Below are 15,411 nucleotides of genomic sequence, written 5' to 3'. Positions count from 1 at the left end.
CAAGTAATATTCCAGAAAACACTGTTCATTTGGAAGGAAGTCCATAGAGTGGATCATCTCAAATAAGCAGTGGTTCATTAAGAACAATGTCCAGGACGGGTGCGGTGGTTCACGCCTGTAATCCCAGCACTTTGGGAGGCCGAGGCGGGCAGATCACGAGGTCAGGAGATAGAGACCATCCTGGCTAACACGGTGAAACCCCGTCTCTACTGAAAATACAAAAAAAATTAGCCAAGCGTGGTGGCGGGAACCTGTAGTCTCAGCTACTCGGGAGGCTGAGGCAGGAGAATGGCGTGAACCCGGGAGGCGGAGCTTGCAGTGAGCCGGGATCTCGCCACTGCACTCCAGCCTGGGCGACAGAGCGAGACTCCGTCTCAAAAAAAAGTACCAGAGTCAGAAAGAAGTGTGCGTTGATCATTTTTTTGCTTAGAGAGATTGGGAAAACTCAAGAGAGTAAAACATCTGAGCAGGGACCAAGAGCAATCGGGGAGTCCGTATCATGTCACAGAGAAGCGTACAAGCTTAGGAATCTTGCTTTCTAAATTCGAACCGCAGGTTGCCAGTTACACCTGTATGCGACTGAACAAGTACTTTAACCTGTCTCTTAGCTGTAATACTACAAACCTCAGGCTTGTTAAGAGAAAATGCTCCGCAAGGAATTAAACACACAAGGTTCTAACGCTGGGCCAAGACTGGAAAACGAACTCTGGAAACTCACCCTCTGCTCTCCAAGAGCGTCTCCCCTCTGGCTGGATCACAATTGGTGATTGGCTACTTAACCCGTCCGTCCTTTCCGGCCCAGCGTCCAATCCAATCCCGCCCGGCTCCGCTCGGAGACAGTTCGCCGAGTGGGCGGTGTCCATGACGTTTTATGACGTGTTGCGTCACGGTGGGCGGAAGTCGCGGCCGCTGTTTTGAAATCGGGCCGCGGGGGGTCTCTCAAGCTGGTTCTAACGCTGAGGCCCCACAGCCTCCCAATTCCGGGCGGACCCCTGACGGGCCTGAAGCTGCAGCCGCGCCATGTCCACCCCTCCGTTGGCCGCGTCAGGGATGGCGCCCGGGCCCTTCGCCGGGCCCCAGGCCCAGCAGGCCGCCCGGGAGGTTAACACGGCGTCGTTGTGCCGCATCGGGCAGGAGACGGTGCAGGACATCGTGTACCGCACCATGGAGATCTTCCAGCTCCTGAGGAACATGCAGGTAGGAAGGCGGGCGCGCAGGGCCAGCGAGATGCAGCTGGGAGGGAAAGGGGCGCTGGTTTCCTCGTTACCTCGGGCCCGTGGATGTCAACTGGGCTGCCCTGGGCAAACTTTAGGTGTAGGGTCACCCCCATTCATACTCAGGAGTGTCCCCAAAAGTCGGAGCTGTAGAGGTGATGTTTTTCCAGACCAGATTTCTGCATAATTGAAGCCAATTTTTTTTAGATTCGATCGAGCTGTTTAGTTACCATGTAAACTCTTGCACCTTTCAAGGTAAAGATGGGGTCGCACTCCACTTCCCTCTTTAGGTTGCTTTAAATGTTTTTTCCAGCATTTCTTCTGGGGAGGTCCAAGGAGTTGAAGAATTTACATTATATTTTTAAAAAACAGTCCTCCTTTTTTTTTTTTGGCATAGTTAATATACAGTAAACTACACTCACCTAAAGTTTTGACATATATGTGTACTGTACTCTGTATACTTGTGAAATTATCATCACAATCAAAATAGTGAACATACACATCACCCCAGAAAGTTTCTTCGTACCCCTCTGACATCTTCGCCTCCCACCTTCCATCGCTAAGCAACCATTGATCTGCTTTCTGTAATCATAAATTAATTTGCTTTTGCTAGAGTTTTATATAAATGGAGTCTACAGTATGTGAGCTTTTTTGGTCTGACATCCTTCACTAAGCATGCATCAATAATTTCCTTTTTATTGCTGAGTAATGTTCCATTGTATCAATATATCACCATTTGCTTACCTTTTCTTCTGTTGATGGACATTTGGGTTGTTTCCACTTTCTGGTTGTTATAAATAATGCTATGAACTTTTGCTGACAAATTTTTGTGTGAACATATGTGTCATTTCTCTTGGACAGATTCAGGAGTGGAATTGCTGGATCATGCGATACATGTCTGTTTAATACTTTAAGAAACTTTTCCAAAGTGGCCTGAGCCATTTTACCTCCCGATTATTGCTAGTGGGAATGTAAACATTGCTGTTTAACGGTTCTCGTTTCTCCTCATCCTCATCAACACCTGTTGTGTCTTGATGCTTTCCAAATACTTCTCCCAGTCTATCCTGCCTTTTTGCTCTCTTAATATTATCTTTTGAAGAACAGACATTTTTAATTTTGATGAAATCCAGCTTACTGATACATTCTTTTATAGATTTTGCTTTTGGTGTCATACCTAAGAAATCTTTGCCTAACCCAGGGTGACAAAGGGTTTCTGTTTTCTTCTAGAAGTTTTGTAGTTTCAGGTTTTATATTTAGGTCTACAACCTATATTTAGTTTTGTGAGTTTTTAAATATATATACATAGTGGCAGATACGGATCTAAGTTCATTGTTTTGCATTTGGATATCCAATTGTTCCAGCACTATTTTGCTGACCCATTTTTAATGCTTGTTTATGTTACCCACTACATGTAGTAGATATTATTCTTGTTTTAAGATGAAGATTCTGTACTTCAGAGAAGTAAAGTGACTTGCCCAAACCTAGTCAGTGGTAGGGTAGATTTGAAACCAAGTTTTCAAAATCTTACAGCTCTTATTTCTGTGGTTGTCCAAAAATGTGTTTTATTGCTTTTTTTTTTTAACTGGTCAAGATTTTTTTTTTCCTCCTGATTATAAGAGTAATTCAGTTTTGTGAAAATTTTTAAGACTATGTGAAATATAGGACAAAGGAAATCCAGGAGAAATTATGACATTCTTTGGCAATAATTTAAAAAAATGAATAGATTCATATCTAGAATGAATAAGGTGCGGATTAAATAATGTCTCAGAATTTAGCATATTTAAAAAAATTTTTGTCCTGTTATATGCAAAGCACTGAATAATACCTAACACTTATGAAGTACTTTCCTTGGTCAGGTACACTGTTATAGGAGCAGTTTTAAGGAGTATTTTTATCCCTGTTTTACAGTGAAGGAAACTGAGGCTTAACAAGAGGAAAAAATAAATTACCCAACATCACACATGACTAATAGCTCTTCCTAGTAACCTCTTTTTAATACTAACTTGCTGTCAATGTGCATTATTAAAAGATATAATACAGGTTCATGTTCTACACAGAAAGAACTAAGCTTTTTCAAAAAAAGTATTTTATCAATAACTAGATTACATGTGGACCTGCATTCAAAGCCAACTTTTTTTTTTTTTTCAGTTTTTTTGTCTGTAAGTTTATTCAATGCAAAATAATCCTCTCCAGTTTTACTGAGGTGGCTGACCACGTCCACGACCAAATCTGCCTCTAAACCGGAATTCGGTTACTGACCCAGCCCCAGTCTCGGCTTTCTTGCCGGCACGAGGCCACACGGGCACTCCGTCTGTAGGTATGTCTGTCGGCGTCCCCTCTTGTGAGTTTGCAGGTTGCTCACCCTCCAGACCTTTAGGCCGAGGCCTGCCAGTCTCTGGACGACTGCCGCACAGGGTGGCAGGAGCAATCCCCCAGGGCAGATGAAGGTAATCACGGAGATACTGGATTCCCTCATTGGTAAGGTACCAGTAGAAATGTCTCCAGGCAAACTGTTCCTTCATGTAGCCTCAGGACTTGAGAGACTGCCGGGCCTTCATGACATGAAGGTTGGACACATTCTTGTTTGCCAGCTCCGGGTGCTTAGGCATGTGGAATCCTTCTTGGCCACCATGACTCCCTCCTTAAAAAGGAGTTCATAGGCTGGGCGCAGCGGCTCACTCATGTAAGCCTAGCACTTTGAGAGGCGAAAGTGGGCGGATCACGAAGTCAGGAATTCGAGACCAGCTTAGCCAACAAGGTGAAACCCCATCTCTACTAAAAATACAAAAGTTAGCTGGGCGTGGAGGCACGCGCCTATAATCCCAGCTACTCAGGAGGCTGGGGCAGGAGAATCGCTTGAACCCGGGAGGCGGAGGTTGCAGTGAGTCAAGATCACGCCATTGCACTCCAGCCTGGGCGACAGAGTGAGACTCTGTCTCAATACGTTTCTTCTTAAGCTTCAACATTTCGGCGGCTGTAGGGTCTGGGGCCCAAAGCCAGCTTTTGAGGGACTATGATAATTATATGTGTGCTTTTCATTTTGTGAAATCTGTGGTCACTCATCTGAGACCCTTTGGGGCCTATCATAATTGGCTGAAAAGATAACAATGGGCTCCTTCATTTCCAAAAAACTAGAAGAGGTGATAGAAACAAGATATTCTTAACTACATATAACCTAGTGATTTGTTAATACATTTTTAGCATTCACAGTTTTAAATAATCCTCTGTATTATTGATCTATGAGAGTAAACTGCTGTGAATACAGACTGCTAAGAATTTTTCTAAGCGTTTGTTTTAAAGAAGTGGTTCCTGGTACACACTAGATGTCTGCTAGCCACTTGAGAGTCTGATGAAAACTGTAAACTCTCTTCAGAGAAAAATACACATACACATGCATTTTGAAAATTTCAGGGGTTAAAGGAAGATTTAGGGATACTCCCCAAGTATCCTTAAATCTCAGATTAAGAGTCCTTGTGGAAGATACCGTTGCTTTTGTTTTGTTTGTTATTCTTTGAATCTTTAATTTTTTAAATACATAGTACATTCAGAACTCAGGAATAGAAAAGGACAGTGCAATGAACATTTTCCCTCCCATTCCTCTCTCTTATACTATGTACCTAACTCCTCTCCACAGGCAGTGACTGTGAGTGATTCTTCCTATTTTTGTGTATCTTTCCAGATATTCTCTGCATGTTAAGCAAATGTTTATGTATATTGTTTCATTTCTCCCTTTTTTGCACAGATAATAGCATATTATACATAACCATTTTGTATCTTGCTTTTTTCAGTTGATATATTCTGGAATTTATTCATATCCATACAGCAAATACTCCCTTTTCCTTTTTATAGTGTATAGTTCACACTGTGTGGAAATACAGTAATTTGTTAAACCAGTTCTCTAGTGAGGGCATTTGGCTGTTTTTCATCTTTCCCTGTTAGGCTGCAGCAAATAACCTCCTACACAAATTTGCACTTATACCTGTAGGATACGTTTTTAGAAATAGCTATGTGCTTTTGTAATTAGACACATTTCGATGAATTGTCCTCCACAGAGATTGTACTAATTTATGCTATGGCCTAAGACCAGCACAGTGAGTTGTATCTTTTTTGGATCTTTGATCACTCGATAGGTGAAAATTCTACTTTACATTTCTCCTAGTTTGACTGAGTTTGAACATCCCTTAAAATATTTGAATCATTTATATTTTTTTCCTGCTAAATGCTTGTTCACTTATTGTTTACCCATTTGTTTGTCTTTTTTACCTATCATAATTGTAGGATTTAGCTATTTACATACTAGAGAAACCTGCTCTGTGTGATACAACTTGCAGTTATTTTTTTCCCCCAGTCTTTTACCTTTTGGCTCTGCTACTGGTAGTTTTGCCATGCATTTTTTTTTTTTTTTTTTTAAGAAGTTGAATGTATTAGTCTTTTAGGACTTCTAGGCTTTATGCCTAGTTAGAAAGGTCTTCCCCACTCAAATTAGAATTCTATAATTTTTAAAATTTCAGTCTTTACATTTAAAACTCTGATCCTTATGGAATTTATCCTATAAAATGTGAGGTCTGGGCCTAGCCCTAACTTTTTCAAAGGGTTCACTGAATACTTCATTTGCTTCTTCCAGTGATTTCAGGTAGCTTTTATATAAGTGAATTTGTTTCTGGATGTTCTATTCCACGTAGCTGCCTATCTTTTATGTATTAATGCAAAACATTCTTATAATTTGTCAGGATGTATAATGTGTTTACACTTACTTTTTCAGAATTTCCCTGGCTATTCTTGCTTTTTTTTCCACATGTATTTTAGAATCAGTTTATTCTAAGAAAAAACCTGTTAGCATTTTTATTAGGATCATTCAGCCTAGAAAGACTTGACATCGCTATGATGTTGACTTTTAGTTCTTTACTAACCAAGAACATGGAGTATTCTTATTCTGTTTTCCTATAAGATATCTTAAGTTTTCATTTTTATCTTGAGATTTTAAAAGTTTACTTCCAGACATTTTATCTTTTCTGTTGCCATTGTAAATGGGGTCTTCTTTTCCCATGTTTTTGTTTGTGTTATAGATGAAAGCAGAGCTATTGCTTTCTCTTTGGACCTACTTCCTTATGGAATTCTTTTATTTTTAGTAGCACTTTATCATATTATTTGTAGATAGATTATGATGCTTTCTTTTTAATATTTCAACATTTTTTTTCTCTTTCTTCTCTAATTGCATCGGCTGGTGCTTCCAGAACAGTGTTCACTTATAGAATTAGCGTCTTAGTAGACATCCTTTTCTGTTTCTGACCTTAGGTGGAATGCTTCTAATGATTCCACATTAATCATGGTGCTGACTTTTTAACTGAAATAAATGAATGTTATCACACATTGCGGATTTTTTTATTGAGTTTTATATTGATTTTTAAAATGGATGTTGAATTTAGTTGAATGCCTTCTTAGTGTCTATGTATATGGATCATGTATTTATGGGTTTTCATCCACACTCATGAGTGAGATGGTTATTGATGAGCTTTTCAGCTGAACAGCTACACCACGGTATATACCAAGGGATCTTAGATATTTTTACTGCGTATACTCTGTGCTATGGGAACCTTGTCTCTCTCGTGTTTACTGCTGTATCCCAGCTTCTAGAACAGTGCTGACACATGAAAGGTGCGTGGTATTTTTTTTTAATGATTTAGTAAATTAAGTTGGTAAGTTTGGATATTAGATTTAACATCTAATATCTTCCTAAGTCAGCAAATTTGGGAAGCGTGATTCTTTGCATTTCAAAAGGATTTTTGTTTTCTTTATGACAGTATTTATTAAGAGTTCTTTTATATAATACATCTGAGTAAATTTTAAGTATAGATTTATGGGTAAAATAACTCACTAAAGTAAAATAATTCACACTGTACTTTAAAGCCTTCTGTGTGTGTGTACTATGCTAAATATGGTAATATAAACTTAAGTTCCAGTCTTTACTAAGTAGAAAATATGGGCAAAGTATTAAACCTCATAATGCCATAATAAAGATACAGAGTGCTGTTCTAGGCAAGACATAATCATCACGCTCCTTTTTGTCACCTAAACAAGAAAGCAAGGATCCACTTAAACTTTTCTCTGAATTTCTAGTTAGTGTCTGTGGAATTTCATAAACTGAGAGTTCATGAGGAGAAAGCTTACATTGTACTGAGAAATGAACTCTTAATGCCTTTCTCCTTTAAAATGTTTTGACTAGTTCAGCCTTTGATATTTTATCACATTTCTTTGAGACATTGTAGAGTGTTTTAATGCTTGAGAATTTCTGAAAATCCTAATAATATCACACCTCAAATAATTTGAGGAGATCCATCTTCTTAACTCATAAACCATAACATTATAGGAAATTTAGAAGTTTGAGAAAAGAAGAAAATAAATTATTCAAGCCTATGTATCTTACACATCTTTTATCAACTACATATAGGACTTTCCAGTCTTTTTTCATGTTTCTGGTTGTAATCATTATATGTCCTGTTTTCTTTTCACTCCAAACATTGTATCATGGTTTTCCTTTTTTTTTGGCATTCCTACTTCATGTGTTTAAAAAAGAAAAAAAAAAAACGCAAACTGAGGCTTAGAAAGACTGGACTGATTACCTAGCTATTAGATAGTAGATAGTTCCTTTGTTTTTAAATCACCTGATTCAAATCCTCAAATAGGTATACATGTGAATTCCTACAATTAAAATGCCTGAATACTAGAAAATGTGGTACTCTATAAATATTATTGATTCAAGTATTAGGGTGATGCCACAGATCAAATTGTGGGAATAAAATATTCTACGGCTATACAGAGAAAGATTTTGTTCATGAGTTTCAGCAATGCACAAGTACATATTTAGTTATAAATTCTAAATAAATAGTCGATTTTTGTTTACCTGTCTTTTTTTTTATTATTCCAATATATACTTTTCTTCTCTTGATAAAATTCCTGAATTAAAAATATATCAATATCTAAAACAGAGTTATGATCATAGCAGTTACTTTTAATAATTTATTAATGGTGGTCAAGTATAGGTGGGACCCATATCTCCTGCTATTGATTTTTTTAAGTAAAATTTTAAATGACAGGTTTATATTTTAATGTGTGCTTTAAGCATCTTAATTATCTTATCAGAGTTAAGGTATTTTGAGAATATTTTTGCAATACCTGCCATATGTTCTTCATTTTCTTCCACTAGAATATCATAAGATTCACTTTTTTGTGTGTGTTTTTAACTGTACTTTGTTTTTAACTTCTTGGTTGAGGTCAGCAGCATGCTGCATTTATATAATAGTAACATTAAAATTGTACATTCTTTTTAAAGTTACACTTCAAAAATTAAAGGGGAAAAACTATTTCAAGTCAGGGTTTATCACAAAGTTTTTCTAGGTCTGTTTTATAGCAGTGAAAGAGTATGCCAAGTTGTTAATAAATGGGGGTGCATTACTCTTGCATTCTTAAAATTGAACTTGATCAGTTGTGAGAGACAGCTTACGTCTATGCATTGCCTAAAAATTGTTTCTGTTTATTGGCTTTACTTATAGAAAATCTTGATTTTTTTTTCATTACTTTATATTTTTATTCTTTGTTTTTCCTGATAAGCTGCCAAATGGTGTCACTTACCACACTGGAACATATCAAGACCGGTTAACAAAGCTACAGGATAATCTTCGCCAACTTTCAGTTCTCTTCAGGAAGCTGAGATTGGTATATGACAAATGCAATGAAAACTGTGGTGGGATGGATCCCATTCCAGTCGAGGTAATTTTTTGTGATGGAGGATGAATATAAGGTGTGAATTAGTGTCAAGACAGTTGTTACTCTTTTGCCTCTCTCTCTTGTTTTAGCAATATTTCCAGGTTTTGAATTTTATTGGTTTTACTTTTGACCACAGAAGATGAAAATGTGATATATATGCATAAAATACTACTATATTTTTACATTAATAATTTCTTGTAGACTTTGACAGGCTTGTAGTAATTTTTGTTGTTAGGAAGAAATGGTTTTCTGTGGCAATTTTTATTGCTATCAGTGTCTCCTTTTAAATAAGTCAGGAATATTTTTAGTAGGAATTTTAATAGTATCATATACTTTTAAGGTGGTTTTCATGAAGTACTTTACAGATAAAATATTATTTTTATTACTATTAATTTAGATTTTATATTTGGCCCAGTGGAATCACTGTATTTTAAAAAATGTACTCTCTAAATTTCATCTTGGGTCCCACCTATTTGGTTAATTAGGCATACATTTCTATAAGTGACCCTTTCCTGTTGACAGATTATTTCTCTACCACCAAAGGAAGCTGGTAAAAGATGACCAGAGAAAAATTAAACTGCAAAAATGCCTAAAAAGAAGGGGTCAGAGATGTGGGAGAAAGATCAGAAATGTGGCCTGCATTGTCAGATGCTGCAGAAAAGTCAAGGAAAATCAGGAATGAAAACTGTCCAGTAGATTTTGCTAGATGAAAATTGTTAGGATATTTGAGTAGAGCTTCAGTGAAATGGTAGCAGCACGAAGTCTGATCACAGTCAGGTGAAGATTAAACAGCAAATAAGAAGCTGGAGCCAGCAAGTGGGTATCAGTCTTTCAAGAAGCTTTGAAAAAAATAAGAGAGGAAAGCAGCAGATGGAAGGAGAGATGGAATCGAAGGTTTGCAGGGGGAAGAGGAGCTTCTCCCCAAATAGAAGAGACAGGAACATGTTAGAATAATAAAGGAAGAAAGCTGTAGGGAGAGGTTGGGAGAAGGGTGTATAAATAATGAAGACAGGAAGGCAGTCAGGCCACAGGGATGGAGACTAATCATCTTCAGGAGGAAGGACAGCTCTGCATTGAGAGAGAGAAAACAAAGAAAAGGAGAATGTAGACATGGGTGAATTTATATATGTCTCAAGAATTTTAAGAAGTTTTATCAGGTGAATCCTAGTTTTTACCAGTCATTTACCTTTGGCCTATTCCTGCATTTTTAATACACAATAGTAGAGGCTAGGTGATTCCTGAAGTCTGTCACCCTTATGAGGTAAATTCCATCACTAACCGTGCATACTTAATTATGATTCTGCTAGAAGTTTCATTGCTATATAAATTTGTTTCTCCTACAAAAAAAAAAAGTTCTCACAACTGAAAAAACTTAAGACATCTAGAAGTTTGCATAGACTCTGAAGTTTTAGTTTGCAAGTTAATGACATTTATATAATACAGATCCGTGAAGTTCTTTTCTTTTTATTACAGATGAAGGAAAGCCTGTTTTATCTATCTCAATAGACTACAAATCTCTTAGGGGCAAGAATCACATCTTGTTTGGCATTAGTTTTATAGTGTTTCATAATTAAATATTTGCTAATTGAATGAGTAGGGTTTTTTTTTTAATTTTTATTTTATTTTATTTTATTTTTTGTTACTTCTCCCATCTTCCTGCTGGAAGTATTGTTTAGTTATACATGACAACCAATGTTATAAAGGCTGTTTTGCAAAAGAAACCTGAAAGGGTATTGTGTAGAATGCATTGAAATGGTCAACTATTAAAGCTCTTATTTCAGGCTATCACCTGAATTGAAATTTATTTTTATACAAATAAAACTATAAAAATTGACTTTAATCTGATATATTCTCTATACCAGTGATTAGAAAACTTGAATTATATTTTTGACTTTTAATTTTTGTTAATCATTCCCAGCAACTTATTCCATATGTGGAAGAAGATGGCTCAAAGAATGATGATCGGGCTGGCCCACCTCGTTTTGCTAGTGAAGAGAGGCGAGAAATTGCTGAAGTAAATAAAGTGAGTTGTTAGTTTTTACATTTTACGTTTTAGAGTTATTGATAAAAATTACTAGGGAGTCTGATGTAACTCCAAAACATAATTTGAATTATCAAATTACATGAAGTCGTTTCTGTGGCAAACTTAACCTATTTAGAATACAGCCAAGAACTGAAAGGTAAGCAGAAATGCTGTCTGAATAGTCAGAAGAGAAATTGCAAAATTCATTCAATAAAGCTCTTAGAAGAGCTCCTTAGATACTTAGTCACAATCCATTTACTTTTTTCTTTTCTGGGCAGAATTCTATCTTTCTAGCTTATAGCATTTTTGGAGCAGCAAATGATAAAAATTTACAAATATGAAATGTGAATGTCTCAACACCTGAATAAAAAATTTAGAGAACTATCCCAGCATTATTCTACTCCAACCCCACCAAAAGCTTCTAACTGGAATTATTTATCGCTGAATACTTTCAGAAGTTCGGAAGATAATGTTCAAATAGTTCTTGTGAAACAGAGAGAAATAGGGAAAGGTGTCTGTTCATTCTGTGGTGGAAATGTGGCCCCAGCTTAGCAGAATCTACTGGACATAGCACAGTGAATACATCTATCAGCTTCACTCTTTCAGTGACAAATATAGATTGCCCCTTCCTGAAATTCTTAATTCTAATTAATAGAACTCACCAGTGTATTAATAATCCACCACAGCCAAAGAGTCTTCTGAGGTATATAAGATTTTATAGTTCAATTTGTATGTATAATACATGATGTCAGTAGACTACCTTGGAAAAAGATTTTCTCACATGTCAAAAAGACATCAGATGAAATTCAATACTGTTGCTGATTCAAAAGACACTTAAAACTATTAGCAAGACAGTGTTGGTTTTTTTTTTTTTTATCTTTTAGATAAATAGCCAACATTTTTCATAAGGTGAAATATAGAAGTATCCTTATTAAAAACAAGCATGAAATAAGATGCTTTATACCACTATGTTTAATATTATTTTAGAAGTTATAGCCAGTACAAAAAGACAGTGAATAAATGACAGCTGGGAAACAGGAGTTACTATGTATGAGCTTGTTAGAATGATCAAAGAAACTCAACTGATGAACAACTAGTCTATAAGAATTCCATAAAAGGGTCTAAGACAAGACTGATACCATGCTCTTATAATGCTGTAAACCTGTTAGATTATAAGATTCTATTGACTCTTATAACAATTCATATTTAGTAGATAGGAATTATGTCAATCATGTGTGTGAATAAACTTATTAAGATACATAAAGGAAGCTTTGAATGATTAAAAGAACATATAAAGTTCTTGGATGAGCAATTCATATTATAAAAACACCAGTCTTGATTACTTCACAGTTTTAATACAGTAACAATCCAAATCCTAATAATAAAGCATGCAAAAATAATAGGATTATAGTGCAATACCAATCAATAAACAGATCCAGATAAAACCCAAATGGGATTTTTTTCTTGAAAGTATACAAAAATATCAAAGAAAATGTTGATAAGTATGACTAATAAAGCAGAATTCTTAGCTTCAAAAATTAAACTGTAATATGAAGCATATTATACAAATGGTAATTAGGTGTGTAATACTGGCACAAGAATAGGCAGATTAGTAAAATAATCTAGCCAGAAAAACAGCCTTCTCATTGTACATGAGAATTTAATATGACAGAAGAGGGCTTGTGTGAAAAATTAGTCTTTAGAAATAGAAACTTTGGGGGCGAAATTAAGCTAGCTTTTTACATTACACCATATATCAAAATGAATTTCAGAGTTGAAAATAAGACCTGCAAAACAAAATATTGGATAATTTTTTAAATATTTTAAAACTCGGAAGAAAGGAAAAAGATGGATAGATTTTATAAAATAAAATTTTGCAACTTTTTTAGAAGGTGAAATACATATTTAGAAAACTATTTCCAAAAAATCTGATTGTAATGAATGACAATCATAATAAAAAACTCACAGTAAAAAATTGGTAGAGGGTGAGGAAGAGATTGGGGACTTTTAGTTTAGATCTTGAAAAATAACTGGTATTTGATAGTCTAGATATATGAGACATTCATTTATTAAGACGTGTTATATGTTTCTCTTGATAAAATATGTATTACCTCAATAAATGTGTTCTGCTTATTTTTCTCTAATACAGATTTTTTTATAAAATATAATTAAATATGTATATAAATAAAACACCATTATAATAATAACTTTGGTTTCAGAGTACCACATGTGTAACTAATGTAAATATAGTTTGTTCTGTACCATAGAGGATTTTATAATATTTTGTAAAAAATAAAGTTGTATAAATTCAGAAAGATACTTTTTCTAAATTTACATTTCTCTTCAATTTTCATGAAGTTTCTCTTTTTTCCCAATTTGATAACTTAGAAATAACGTGTCTTTGACTTTTAAAAGTTCTCGTTTATAATCAAAATATGGTAATTCTTTGGCAGCATGTAACCGAAAAAATTCTTACTAGCTACTGACATAGAGTTTTGTGGATTTTAAGTAAAGGATATAATTGAAACAAGGATATGATGTATACAAGGACTTCTTTCTCCACGTGAGAATTTAGCTCTCTACAGCCTCTCTCTCCTGGACCCACCTACATAATTGTTTCCCTCAAACCTTTCAGTGCAGTTATATCATATTTGGGGTTCAGTAAATAATCTGTGTCATATAATTATGGCTTCGTAAGTATTGTTTATTGCTAAACCACACAGTAAACTAGGGTCACATTTCCTTGGTTGAATAATTTTTTGTTTTTCTGAAGTTAATTCTTACCTCTTTAATTTTCTAAAATTTTAGTTAGTTTTTTGTGCATCTATGATAGCATCTCAGTACTATTTTCTAATTTTCCACAGAGTCAGAATCATTAGACAGTTTCGTGGTTCTCATCCCACCCTCCCAAGTTTTCTTTGGTCTTATAGGTCTGGATGAAATGCTGGTTAGGCCTGCTTTTTAGCTCTGGGACTTTCCTTCACCTCTTCTGTTGGTTTCACTATTTCTTCAGCTCATGTCTTCCTCTTTCTTGGTTTTCTTCCTTGTTGGTAATGTGCATACATCAGTGACTTCTTTAGAAGGAATGCAGACACTTAAATTTTGAGTCCTTACGTACTTGTCCAGTTCATAGTTTGGCTGGCTATAAAATTCTATGTTGTAAGTTACGTTTCCTCAGAAATTTGAAGGCATTCCATAATCTAGTGTAGGGTTTGGCAGACTTTTTCTTTAAACGACTAGATAGTCAATCTTTTAACCATTCCTCTAGTTCTCATCCCCAGGGCTCAGCTAGTGCCTCTGAGATGGTCTCTGTCTGTGGTTCTCCATGGTGGATCAGGCCTATTCTCAGTGGCATCCCTCTTGCATGCCCAGGCCTTCTCTGAGTCACTGACCACTTCCTCTTTACTTTTCATCTTAAAATTTACCTTGCATCTGCTGTTGTGTCCTTTGTAATCACTTTTCCTTGCATCAGTTTATAGCTTTTTTTATTCCTTTCCTGCCACACACTCAATAGATACACAAAGTTTCTGAAAGTTTGTGTATGCTTATGGAATGAAAGTGTTTTAAATTTTTTTCCCCATTTTTACTTCTGACATTGAGATCTCTTCCTTTGATTAAATGACTTGGATCTGTTCTAAGTGCTTTTAACTTCAGTATAAAACATATTTTAGTTAATGTGATCTCAAACTGATGGGTTGTTACAAAGAGAAAAGAATCAGTTTAGGTATTTTAAATAAACCAGGTTTAAAGCTAAACTCTATTTCTGTGGGAATTGCTTTTTAAAAGACAAGTTAGAGGGAAAGTACCTTCTTGAGTATCATGGGGAAGAACTCATTTGATGACCTCATAACTCTCTTTGTATGAATTCTTCTATCTATATTTTGAGAAAGCACTGAAGGATTAGGTGGTGGGCAGAGGGAAAAGATGGGAGAGGGCTAACATTTGGTTAACTTAAATTTAAATCGCAAATAAAGAAGGAAGAAGAGAATAAAATTAACTGCTAAAAAGCAAACAAGTATTTTGTTGTTGTTGTTGTTGTTTACCAAAAGGGGTTTTTAATTCATTCCTTTAAAAAAAGTATAAATGTGAATTAAATGTAGCATATTCTGTTAATGGAATAATCTTATGTACAGTTAACACTAGCTACTGATACAGAGTTTTGTGGATTTTAAGTAAAGGACATAATTGATACAAGGATATGAAGTATAAAAGGACTTTCTCCACATGAGAATTTAGCTCTCTACAGCCTCTCTCTTCTGGACCCACCTATGTAATTGTTTCCCTCAAACAATTGTATTTCATTCTTTTCCTTCAACTTATTTAAGCTCTGTGTCTCCATTCTAGAATATAAGATTAAAATATATGATTAAAATGTTTAATTTTTAAAATATTGAGCTCATGATCCATATA

General features: G+C 35.5%; 1 protein-coding gene across 3 annotated transcripts in view; it reads left to right on the top strand.

The window, feature by feature from the left end:
- The first annotated feature begins 869 nt into the window (after window positions 1-869).
- The window catches only part of MED30 (mediator complex subunit 30), a 19,610-nt gene continuing 5,068 nt past the window's right edge, over window positions 870-15,411 (top strand). For 2 of the 3 annotated variants that reach the window (XM_011966133.1, XM_011966134.1), the window contains exons 1-3: window positions 870-1,197; window positions 8,823-8,981; window positions 10,897-11,001. In XM_011966133.1, the coding sequence (XP_011821523.1) occupies window positions 1,021-1,197; window positions 8,823-8,981; window positions 10,897-11,001 (441 nt within the window). In that variant the 5' untranslated portion in view covers window positions 870-1,020. The remainder of the gene's footprint in view (window positions 1,198-8,822; window positions 8,982-10,896; window positions 11,002-15,411) is intronic. The other variant, XM_011966135.1, reaches the window with a different exon arrangement.

This window comes from Mandrillus leucophaeus, unplaced genomic scaffold, assembly GCF_000951045.1.
Source record: "Mandrillus leucophaeus isolate KB7577 unplaced genomic scaffold, Mleu.le_1.0 Scaffold749, whole genome shotgun sequence".
Lineage (NCBI taxonomy): Eukaryota > Metazoa > Chordata > Mammalia > Primates > Cercopithecidae > Mandrillus > Mandrillus leucophaeus.
The sequence above is the reverse complement of the archived record's forward strand: the minus strand, read 5'-3'. Positions and strand labels throughout refer to the sequence as shown.